At 45.0% G+C, this 11711-nt stretch overlaps 1 protein-coding gene across 4 annotated transcripts; it reads left to right on the top strand.

Moving 5' to 3' along the window:
• The first annotated feature begins 119 nt into the window (after window positions 1–119).
• Window positions 120–11711, top strand: raver1 (ribonucleoprotein, PTB-binding 1). Of its 4 annotated transcripts, none has more exons than XM_054760707.1 (15): window positions 120–530; window positions 1930–1996; window positions 2159–2628; window positions 3407–3598; window positions 5446–5569; window positions 5652–5752; window positions 5826–5861; window positions 6450–6528; window positions 6623–6798; window positions 8043–8124; window positions 8197–8327; window positions 8396–8464; window positions 8543–8671; window positions 8879–8944; window positions 10570–11711. In XM_054760707.1, exons 1-15 carry the CDS (start codon window positions 201–203, stop codon window positions 10714–10716), a joined length of 2199 nt encoding a protein of 732 aa, XP_054616682.1. In that variant the 5' UTR covers window positions 120–200; the 3' UTR covers window positions 10717–11711. The 4 variants fall into 4 exon arrangements, with proteins under 4 accessions (XP_054616682.1, XP_054616681.1, XP_054616684.1 ...); XM_054760706.1 differs by having other exon boundaries at window positions 5826–5897; XM_054760709.1 differs by lacking the exon at window positions 5826–5861.

The raw sequence follows: 11711 nt of genomic DNA, 5'->3' as shown, positions 1-11711 counted from the left end.
TTTAAATTTGAATAGCAGAGCGTCCCTAGCTGTACACTTCCGGTTGGAAGTTTGACCTAGGAGTCGTAGCTCCACCCACTCACGTCACGTACCTTCCATCCAATCAGAGGCGACGTAGGGGCCACGCGTGTATTGTTTAAACTGCTCAAAGGCGAGTGAGTTTTCAAAGCAGCTAAACTAAACTTCCACCAAGTCGAGTGATGGCGGCCGTTGTGTCTGTGAGCGCAAACGCCAAAGAAGACAACACAGACACAGCGCTCAGCTTCGCCTCTCGCCCGCCTCACGAAAAGTACGACCTCGCTGCCGACCGCGACAAGTGGAGGCCCGCAGACCGCCGGCGGCCCCCGGAGCTGCTAGAAGCCGACGAGGAGGTCCTGTCTACGGTACGCGAGGGTCAGCGGAGGGCCGACGAAGACTTGACACCTCTGAGCCCCGAAGAGATTAGGAGCCGCTTGGAGAGAACTCGCCGAGAGTTTTACAACCGCAGGAAGATTATCATTAAAAATCTACCGTGCGACGTCACCAACCAGGTATGATTTCTAACTTTTTAAAAATATTTTTAAAAAGTGATTAATGGGGTAGCTAACATTAGCCTAGCCAGGCTACGCTTGTTAGCTTGCTAGCCAATAAACACAACCTGTTAACATGAATTGGCACTAATTATTTCCAAAACGACTTTCTTATCAAAGACTGCTAGCGACATGGTTGTAATTTTGTGGGTTTTTTTTAAAAAGTGTTTGTTTTTGACTTGATTTAAATCCCAGTCGGTCATTTAACTGTCATCGTGGTCCCCTGTGGCCTGTTTGACCCGTCAGTCATTAGGCCTGGCGAAAGTCCATGATGGTGATTTCAATTTTAGACTGCTGTCAGTCACAATTGTGGATGATTTGTCTTTATTCACAGCCTAAAGCACATTTCAACACTTTTTATATCTAATAATATTTAACTTTCTAACCAGTGATAAAGGCATGATTAGTTTTTATTTTTATGTTTTACCCCTTTTTGGAACGTGCCTGACTCGTGCGGAGCACTGGGCTATACCATTGTCCAGAATGGTGGGGGTGGGTAGTGGGTGGTAGTTCGAGATGCGAGTGCGATATGTAACAAAAGGTGGAAGGTGCGGAGACAAAACGCTTCAGAAAGTGCTAGGCAGCATCGCCATGCGTTTGTGAATGGACAAACGCAGCGTAGAACAATTTCTGCTCGCACAAAAGGTCTGTCGTTGGCCTCATACACCCCCTGCTACCAGCAGGTGCCCTACTGGCAGGTCAGCCACTTATGCTATACATTAATTCATAACACAAGACATCTTATTTTTTTTAATTTTTATTACAATATTTTTGACTTTTTTTTTTTTTCTTTTTGTAAGGTTTGTGTTTTACAACTTGATTTTTGTTTTCTCAATTTGTCCTGTGATGGTCACTGACACTTCAAAGCATGAGGTCATTTGACTCGCTAGATATTTCATAATTTCATTATTAACATTTAAGCTTAATTTTTAATTTGTAATATTTTTTTTGCAAAATTATTCAGGTTTCTCAAATTGAACTGTGCTAGTCATTGATACTACAACTGTAGACAAACGCTATATACGTGATCATTTTATTTTTATTTTCCAAATCTCCCTCCCCCAACATGATTAGATGTAGTTTTTTTTTTTTAGCTATAATTATTTTTTATTCATTTTTTTATTAATTGTATTATTTCATTTATTATCTCAGGGCTGCACGGTGGCATGGTACTCTGGTTTCCTCCCACATTCCAAAAACATGCATGTTAGGTTAAATGGCGGCTCTAAATAGTCCATTTTACCCCGCCACCATACCCCCGTGACCCCAATGAGGATTAAGCGTCACAGAAAATGAATGAATGTATTATCTTAATATTGTTATTTTAAACAAATGATTGTTTTTGCTTTCTCAATTGCAGGAGGTCCATGAGCTGCTGGCCAACTATGACCTGAAGTACTGCTTTGTAGACAAATACAAGGGCACAGGTTGGTTGTTAAAATTATATTATGTGTTTTGACCGAAAACAGTTTATTAAAACCGGAGCTGTCAGCTTGCCTCTTGCAGACGTGTGAAACTTCAAATTGTATATAGAGGATTTAACTTCAAGAGGCCTGGTTTTCTGACAATTTGTCGTCATCACCTTTCAGCCTTTGTGACCCTGCTCAATGGGGACCAGGCGCAGAGTGCAATCAAGGACTTCCACCAGCAGATGCTCCGTGAGCGGGAGATCTCGGTGCAGCTGCAGCCGACTGACGCCCTGCTGTGCATCGCCAACCTGCCACGCTCTTTCACCCAGCAGCAGTTTGAGGAGCTGGTGCGGCCCTTCGGCAACCTGGAGCGCTGCTTCCTCGTGTACCGGGCGTCCAGCGGCCACTCCAAGGGCTATGGCTTTGTGGAGTACATGAAGAAGGACTCGGCAGCCCGGGCCAAGTCAGAACTCCTCGGCAAGCAGCTGGGCTCGCGCATGCTGTACGTGCACTGGACCGAGGTGGGCTCGCTCACGTACCCGCTGCTGCACTCAAAGTGTCTATGCGTGGACCGCCTGCCTCAGAGCCTGCTGACCGCTCAGGACCTACGAAATGCGCTGGCTGACACCCAACCGCCAGTCTTCTGCCAGGTCAGGGTCATCACACGAGCACACCTCATGGAATAATTGCTTCAGGCGCTATTAAAGCCCCTTTAACTCGTTGATTTGGTGAATTTTCCCGTTCAGCTTCTTGCTAGAGAACAGCAACTTGCATAAAAGTCACACTGAACAGTTGGACATGTGCATTCAAAAGTTTAGAGAAGGCCAGATTTTAGATTCATCCTGAAATTTCACCCGAGAGACGATATCTTTAACTTTTTGTGAGTAGTGTATCAAAAAAAAAAAAAAAAAAGTCAGCCGTCTGTCACTGCCATTCACCTTTACCCCATATTTCATGTCCACCGGCAGCATTGCTGGTTTCTATGGTGATGACCATCTGACTCCCCCAGGTGGTGTCATTCAGCAGACTTTTCTGGAATGAGAGTTTTTTTTTAAAACACATAGCCATGCCCGTTCCCTTCTGGTGATTCCAGGCTTTTTCCTCTTAAATTGTGGCATTTGAATAAGGATCATGTGTACTTTTTTTGAGTATTGGCGTTCTTTCTTTCACATTTGTAAGCACTTGTCTCGTGTCCATACATTGTGAATGCGAGGGCGGGTGTTAAGGCAGAGTGTGCCGGCATTGTGCTGGTAACAAAGCTGAACAAAGCCCAGAGTGGACTTCAACATAAATTCACCTTTTTTTGTCATCCAATATGTGCTGAACATCCAGGTCTTGTGATTAACCACACACACACACACACACTTTAATTGATTTACTATTATTTATTTGACTTTTTTTTTTTTTTTTCGTCTCCCTAATCTTCAGTTGGCTCAGGGACAAGATGGAAGTTTTCGGCGGTTTGCCGTGCTGGAGTTCGCCACTGCTGAGATGGCCGAGGAGGCTCAGCAGCTCGCAGATGGCAGGCTGCTGGGCGGGACGCACATCAGGGCATCCTTCTGTGCCCCCGGACTGCCCGGACGCAGCATGCTCGCCGCTCTGATTGCTGCCCAGACCATGGTAATACACAGAATTGCTGCACACCAACATTTGCAGTAAAACACCGTATACAGTGTTCCCTCGTTTAGTGCAGGGGATAGGTTCCCATAATAGCCTGCAGTAAGTGAAATCTGTGAAGTAGCCAACTATATTTTTGTGCAATTTTATGTTTGTAGGCTGTAAAACCCCTCATCATGCTCTTTTCAAAGTTCCATTTTAGTTTGAATTTTAATGATCAACCTAATAGGTTGGACACAAGAACTGAAGTTGTATTTTCCTCACAGGGTTAGCTTCTGTTTCTTCTATTGTTGCAGTGTTGGCGGTTAGCAAGCAGCTCACACGGTTAGCTAGTTTGGTAGCCATGACCACAACAAGAGATGGCAGGGGAGATTGGCTGTAGACCATTGTCACTCAATCAGAATGCACAAGACAATGGCGGTGCAGACAGAAGAGAGACACCGCTGCTTGTGTGAAGGCACAAAACTATGACGCTCAACTTCCCACAATGCAATTCTTCTTAAAGGGGCATTCTTGGCAGCATTCATACGCTTTAAAAGGAAAGTGCACTTTAAAAAAATCTGCGAAACAGTAAGTCTGCGAAAGGTGAACCTCGATGAATTGAGGGAACAATGTAATCCATACTTTGAGATCAAATTCTTGCTTTTCAACCTTTTAGTTAGAAATGAGTGAAAATACAAATTTGTTCCAGAGTCAATCAGGCAACATGTAAACGTGACAGTCAAACAAGTATAAAAAGAAGTTGATAGCTGTATAATAAACTAAAATTAGACAAAAGTACTCACCCTACAGTTGGTAGCATGTAGGGAAGTGGAGAAGGAAGAACATTGTGATTTTTAATGCATATAATTGCCATGTAAATGTAAAAATAAGCTTACCACTGTTTTCATTAGAAAACCACTTTTTATATTAAAATACAGTGTACTTACTCTTAATATTTTTATATATATATATTCAAATAGTGTACTCACCCTTGTATATTTTAAAAACATATAAAAAGGGTACTTACCCTGAATGTTTATTTAAAAAAAAAAAATCATATTCAAATAGTACTCATAGTAATAGTACTCACCCTTAATGTAGTATATTTAAAAAAAAAAAGTAAAATATAGTGTACTCACCCTGAAATTTGTATATAAAAATAAAATCCTATTAAAATAAAGTGTGCTTGCCCTTAATATTGTGTATATATATATTTTTAAATCACATTAAAATATAGTGTACTCTCCTTTTTAATATTGTATATTTAAAAAAAAAAAAAAATGGGGAACGTGGGGTCTCTTCATCTTAAAGGAAAACTGTGGGAGGGGGGGAAAGAGGCAGCAGGCAATGCACATAATGGAAAGCAAATATTCTGCTTATAAAGCCTTCTGAAAAATAACACAAACAACGCTGCATTTACATAATACGACCTGCATATTCACCAAGCTACAGCGACACTATTATTATCATCATTAACATTATTATGCCGAAGAAATACTTTACTGGTGTAGTGACACCACACTGGCTGGCTATTAGCCGGCTTGCGACTAGCTTCACCACACACTCACAATGCCTCAGGCCACTACTGAAAGGTAAAGCTCCATATTGGGGCTGCCTCCACTGCTGTTGTTTTTATTTTTGAGTTTGAATAAGTTAATGCTGGGTATAGCGTTCGTTCTTGTGTTGGTATGTGAAATCAATGTGCCCAGGTAGGATGTTATGATAATGCTTAAAAACGGACAAAGTATGTAAGTATTTCATGTTATCATAAATGTGCCTTTTACTACATGATTACAGCATGTATATAAAACCATACCATGCTATTCTTTTATCTGGTGCTCACTGTCTAATGGTACCTCCCTCCCCAGGCTGTGAACAGGGGCAAAGGTCTCCTCCCTGACCCCACCGCCATGCAGATCCTCACAGGCCTCAACAACCCGGCTGCCCTCAAGATGCTGCTCAACCCGCTGTCTCAGGGCCACAACAAACAAGGTGATGAGTTGTTCTTCTCAATGCCCTTACAATGCTCTATGTAACTGTGCGCCACATACCTGACGTCACGCTGCGCTCACAGGTCTTCTCGGGGCGGCCCCCGCGGTGCCGCTGCTCGCCAACCCAGCCCTCCACGGCGTGCTGCTCCAGTTGCTCCTTCAGAAGCTTCCTCCTCCTCCACCGGTACTCATACGCAGTTTTGATTCATTCCTTTTTACGCACTTATGCCCTCCTCTCCTTCCCACTTTGCCACCAGCAAGCCTTTCTGGGAAATCCTCTTCTTTGGGCTCAGGTGCTGCACAGTAACGACCCCCCTCTTGCGCTTTGTGTGAGTGCTAATGGTGTTTGCACCAGGCGGTGTGAAGTGTTTCTTCTTCTCCTTGTGTCCCTTAAAACGCCTTAATGCAACATACCAACTTCAACATGCGCTCACTAGGCACACTTGCACTGCATGTAATGAGATCCAATACAAAGCGCTCCATTAGAACATTCTGTTCAGTTTTGATTGACACTGGCAGAAGTATAGCAATGTTTGTTATTGCGTATTGTATTTATAGTTTTACTGATATTTTGGGTGCTTTTTGTGGGGGACTAATTAACAGGAGTCACAATTTGAGGTCTTTTATTGGTTCCTATTAGATTGTGTTGGTGTGCCTAATGTTGTGACTGGTGAGTGTCGCAACATGTCATGTTTATGCTTTTAATATGTTGGACTCTTATTTCCATTGTATGGCTGCTTGAGGTAAGACTAACATTTCTGTGGGTTTTCATCATTTTTGATGTGTGACGCTTGATGTCTTCTGCCACTGGAGTACTACGTCCAAGCTTTGGTGTGACCTTCCTCTGACACTGAACCTCCACTCTCCCCTCTGCCCAGCAGGCAGGACTCATGGCGGACAATCCTCTGGCCTCTCTGCCTGTCCAGCAGGGAGTCCATCTGCTTGGAGAGCTGCCCCAAGGTCCGACATCAGCACACAGTCCCTTTTTTGAATGTGACCCAGTGGATTCATTTCTAAAATAACTTTTGTGTGTGTATGTGTGGTGTGGTCTCAGGTCTTGGCCTTCACACTGATCCCCTGGCCCCACTGAAGCCCGCAACCCTGGGCAGATCTGTGGGCAGGGATCAGGAGTCTCCCAGTTTCCCACAGACTCCCTCTCCCACTCTGCAGGGTCTGTCTGTGCCAATGATGGGCGGCATGATGGGGGCAGAGGGCCTCGTGGCTCAGGGGGTGAGGTTACATGACACTTTGATGGCTGCTAATCCAAAACAGACGTCTGTCTATGGACTCCCAACCACGTGATGTGTTTTTAAAATAGCCTGGATTAAAACGGTAAACACGCTCTGACTTCTAAGCATGTCTTGAAGCACGCATTAATCTTGTACTCCTGAACCGCCGCACACAAAAGGGTGAAAATTCATCAAAATGTGCACCCCTACTGTGTTGCCTGTGCTATTATTTTTCTGACAAATGCACTACACCTTGGCACTATTTTTAAACCCCGAAGTTGGCTTGACTATAAGTTTCTCACACGGCTAAATGGGTTATACAAAACACCTGCTGTAATTTGGTACACACCTTTTTAAGGGACTGACAAGCACATGTGTGTAAAATTTGATCAAGATTGGTTGAAAAACATGACCACCATCAAGGCAAAAGGTATTTGCAAGGGTGGGGCTTAGCAATGACGATTGCACATGACTTATGATTATAAAACAGGATATCTATTATATGAATGTAAGCAGTTTGACCACAGCCCATCAGGGGGGCAAACATATTTCACATACTGAAACAAATTGTAAGCCAGCATATGACACTTAACGCTTTGAAATTGGAGATTTCAATCTATCACTCTATTAATTATACTGTTTTGTTGTTGAATATGGCCTATAATCAGTCCAAAGTATTTAAGCAAATGTTATGTATTTTTTGCCAAAATTAAGCATTTTCAAGCATTAAAACGACTAAATGAACTAAAATACAAATACAAGGCATGTTGCAAATGTAGTATTCTACACTGGTTACTAGGTGTCAGTAATTGTTCAGTGCACCAGACTTGATCACCAGAACAACAAGCTTTTACTGCAGGTGTAAAGCTGAAACTCGACCCTGAACCCCAAACGTCACTTCCTGGCCAGCCCTCACTCAGGTCCATAAGGGGAACACGTTTATAGTAACACACACAAGTCTTATTTGTCTTAAATGGCTTATTTACTCATACTTTGGCTTGCATATTAGTTAATCTGAGTGTAAAGGTGACTAAATGGGTGTTATTTCATGTCTAGAGGGCTTTTATAACATTACAAACCATATTTAGGTCACAAACAGGTTTTCTGTGCTCTAACTACAAAAATATTCCATTTATAAATAAGGAATCCTGCTTTGTGGAAATTCACTTACAGTATCACGGTCGGGTCTGGAACCAACTAACTGCGATAAACGAGGAATTATTGTAATTGTGTCATCTCTTCCAGGTCTCCATACTAGGAGACCCGCCTAAAGATGTGACTCCTCCCCAGAGTTCCTTTCTCGCCGTCAACCATGCGTATCCCTCAGGTGAGTTGCCAGTGCACAAAGGTGGTGGAATGCAACCTCATGTCTGGCTTCTTTCCACTCTCCCTCTTCCAGGAGCTAACTGCAGACCTCACCCATACAGGAAGAGACCCACGCTAACTAACGTGTCCAACCAGCACATGCAGCCCAACTACAGCCTGCGCTACCAGGAGTCGTACGGCGCAGAGTATCCTCCTCTTCATCAAGTAAGGAGTTGCATGTTTACACCTTAGCATAGTTCTGCTCTTGTTCATTGTGTGTTGTTTGTCCTCAGGATGAGCTGCAGCACTTGTATGAGGAGCAGGAGAACCACATTGGTGACTTGGCAGGGTTCGGACAGCAGGTAGTTTGCTCAATTGATGAATGAGGTGAAATGGATGGTGCTTGGTGGCAATACAGTTTGTTTATTTTTTTTCTGCAGCTCTCTTGTCCGTCAGACTACAGCCAAAGGCACTTCACTTACCCCCCCAGCCCTCCCCTTTCCTCATATTTCAGCTCAGGGCCCGACGCCTCCGTTAATGGCAGCCTCCCTCCCAGCCAGCTCAATAGGGTGAGTCAAAAGCTTTGCTCTGGTGTGACTTTTTTTTTTTTCAAGCTTTGTCTTTTAATGAAACACTGTTTTAGTCCTATCGATTTTTCTCTGTGTACTTGAGAGCCCTGCAAGGAAAAAGCCCATGTTCCATCACGATTGCAGATCAATGCAGGTATGTGTGTGTCACATGAAATGAAAACTTCTTTTTTTTTCCCCCCTCCTCAGGCTGTGGGGATGCCTCCTCTGAGCCACACCTCCAGCTACCCTCTAGGACTCGGGAACACGATGAAGGTAACCTGTTCATTTGTAAATAATAAAAGGCGAAAGACACTAAAACTAAAACGTCGGCTGAATTAAGCTTAGCCTGCATCCCAGGGGAGGACGAGGCTATTGAGTCCGAATGGGCTCTATTCCGTGCCTCCATTGCTGAGGCAGCTGATTGGAGTTGCGGCCGCAAGGTGGTCGGTGCCAGTCGTGGCGGCAAGCCCCGAACCCGATGGTGGACACCAGATGTTAGGGCTTCCGTCAAGCTGAAGGAGTCCTATCGAGCATGGATGGCTTGTGGGACTCCTGAAGCAGCTGATGGGTACCAGCAGGCCAAGCGGCACGTGGCTTCGGCGGTGGTCGAGGCAAAAACTCGGGTGTGGGAGGAGTTCAGTGTGGCCATGGAGCATGATTTTTGGTCGGCCTTCTGGCAAACTGTCCGGCGCCTCAGAAAGGGGAAGCAGTGCCCGGTCCACACTGTTTAAAATGCCATTGTTTGCATTGCCAGCAGTAAGTGACGCCTGTTTCCCGTGAACGTTGGCTTCCGCCAAGGCTGCCCTTTGTCACTGATTCTGTTCATAATTTTCATGGGCAGAATTTCTAGGGGCAGCCAAGGTGTCGAGGGAGTCCAGTTCATGGGCCTTAGGATCTCGTCTCTGCTTTTTGCAGACGATGTGGTCCTGACGGCCTCATCGGGCTGTGACCTGCATCGTTTACTCAGACGGTTTGCATCTGAGTGTGAAGCTTCTGGGATGAGACTCAGCACCTCCAAATCTGAGGCCATGGTTCTCGGTCGGAAAAGGGTGGATGGCTCCCTCCGGGTTGGGAATGAGGTCCTGCCCCAGGTGGAGGAGTTCAAGTATCTCGGGGTCTTGTTCACGAGTGAGGGAAGGTTGGAGCGTGAGGTCGATAGGCGGATAGGTGCAGCATCTGCAGAAATGCGTTTGCTGTACCGGACCGTCGTGGTGAAGAGAGAGCTGAGCCGGAAGGCAAAGCTCTCAATTTACCGCTCGATCTATGTTCCCACCCTCACCTATGGTCATGAGCTGTGGGTCGTGACTGAAAGAACGAGATCGCGGATACAAGCGGCTGGAATGAGTTTCCTCCGTAGGGTAGCGGGACTCGCCCTAAGAGACAGGGTGAGGAGCTCGGTCATCCGGGAGGAGCTCAGAGTAGAGCCGTTCCTCCTTCACATGAACGCCTTACTGGTGAGGTGTTCCGGGCATGCCCAGCCGGGAGAAGGCCCCGGGGCAGACCTATGACATGCTGGAGGGATTATGTCTCACAGCTGGCCTGCGAACGCCTTGGTGTCCTCCCGGTGGAGCTGGAGAAGGTGGTTGGGGACCGGGAAGTCTGGGCTTCCCTACTGAGACTGCTGCCCCCGCGACCCAGACCCGGATAAGCGGAGGAAAATGTAATGGTATGGAAAACAAAAAAACAAAAAAAAAAACAACTTACATCTCCCATGACTGGAGCTGACTGGTCCTGGGCTTTGTATTAAGATGTGTAACGAAGCCTGCTTTTTTTGTTTTTCCTTCCTTTTTGTCTGGATAGCGCCCACATTTCCTCGGCCCGCCCCCTCCAACGAAGTATCGCTGTTTTTGTATCCTCCGTGTGACCACTACTAACTAATACCTCCACCCCCACTTCAGACTCCCATTGGTAGCCACAAGCGCGTCTTGTCCCGCCTCATCCCGTCTCCGGAGCCGAGCCCAGAAGGCGGCTACGTGGGCCAACACTCCCAGGGCCTGGGGGGGCATTACGCCGACTCCTACCTGAAGCGCAAGCGCATCTTCTAAACAAAACACAAAAAAAACAAACAAGAAAATGTCGCCACAAGAAGCCAGGATGTGACTGAATCTCCTCTAGTGAAAGCTGTCCCCCGGGGACAGTCCTTCCATTTTTGTGTTTGTGTGTGTATATACTTTTAGTGTGTTGCTAAATTTAATTTTTTTTTTTACTTTTTTTTAAACTTTTTTTTTTTTTTGCGCTTTTGGTTTCCTGTCAAGACTAATATGTTTACAAGCAGGGAATTAAAAAAAAAAAAAAGTGGTTAATAACGCTGATGTCACATTTTTTTCCTTTTTATGGCGTGTAAGTTGACTTTGGCCGGTTTTGATGGTGTTAGACATTTCAGTGACGTTACAAAAGGGACGTGCTTGCGTTGGCTTCGTTTGGAAGGCTCCACACTTTAAATGGACCTTTTGCGTTGTTTCCTCACCTTGGTTGCATGTGCACCTTCCTTTCCATCCACTACATTTCAACCAAAAAAAAAAAACCCACTCAAGCTTTAAAACTTTCCACGTTGTTTGTCTTTTGATCGGCACCCTTTTGGATTGTTTTGTTAGTCTTGTTTTTCCTCTCTCCCTCCACTGAGAGCACTGGTGTCTGTGGTGTCGTCTACGTTTTACGTGTTCATTGTTCCTCTGACAGTCCAAATGATGCACACCGAGGATGCTGGAAGAATCCAGGCAGGAGTCTTTTTGTGTATATATATATTTTTTAATGCTTTTATTTTTAGTGATTTAGTTTGATTGTGAGAACTTATTACCTCCTTTTTAGTATCCCGAGCCTTCCCAGTGTTGGCTTCAAGCTACAATTACTGATTCTGTCTTTTTAGTTGCTGTGTAAATAGTTTGATCTCGCTCTCTCTCTTGTTCCGCTGCTTATGAATAATTTGCGGCGCCGACAAAGACGCAGGCCAACACTTGGATGGTCATTCACCTTGACTGACTGGATTGTAACTGCTGTCTCTTATGTACCGTGTGCGTGTGTGAGAGAGAAGTAAATGTTA

Source organism: Dunckerocampus dactyliophorus, chromosome 18, assembly GCF_027744805.1.
Source record: "Dunckerocampus dactyliophorus isolate RoL2022-P2 chromosome 18, RoL_Ddac_1.1, whole genome shotgun sequence".
In the NCBI taxonomy this organism is placed as follows: domain Eukaryota; kingdom Metazoa; phylum Chordata; class Actinopteri; order Syngnathiformes; family Syngnathidae; genus Dunckerocampus; species Dunckerocampus dactyliophorus.
Note: the sequence above shows the minus strand (reverse complement) of the source record. Positions and strands in the feature narration are given on the sequence as shown.

Coding starts and splice junctions, on each gene's coding strand:
- raver1 (XM_054760706.1), top strand. CDS start 201: ATGGCGGCCGTTGTGTCTGTGAGCGCAAACGCCAAAGAAGACAACACA. Junction 3,599..5,445: donor TGATTGCTGCCCAGACCATG/GTAATACACAGA, acceptor CTCCCTCCCCAG/GCTGTGAACAGGGGCAAAGG. Junction 6,529..6,622: donor GCTTGGAGAGCTGCCCCAAG/GTCCGACATCAG, acceptor GTGTGGTCTCAG/GTCTTGGCCTTCACACTGAT.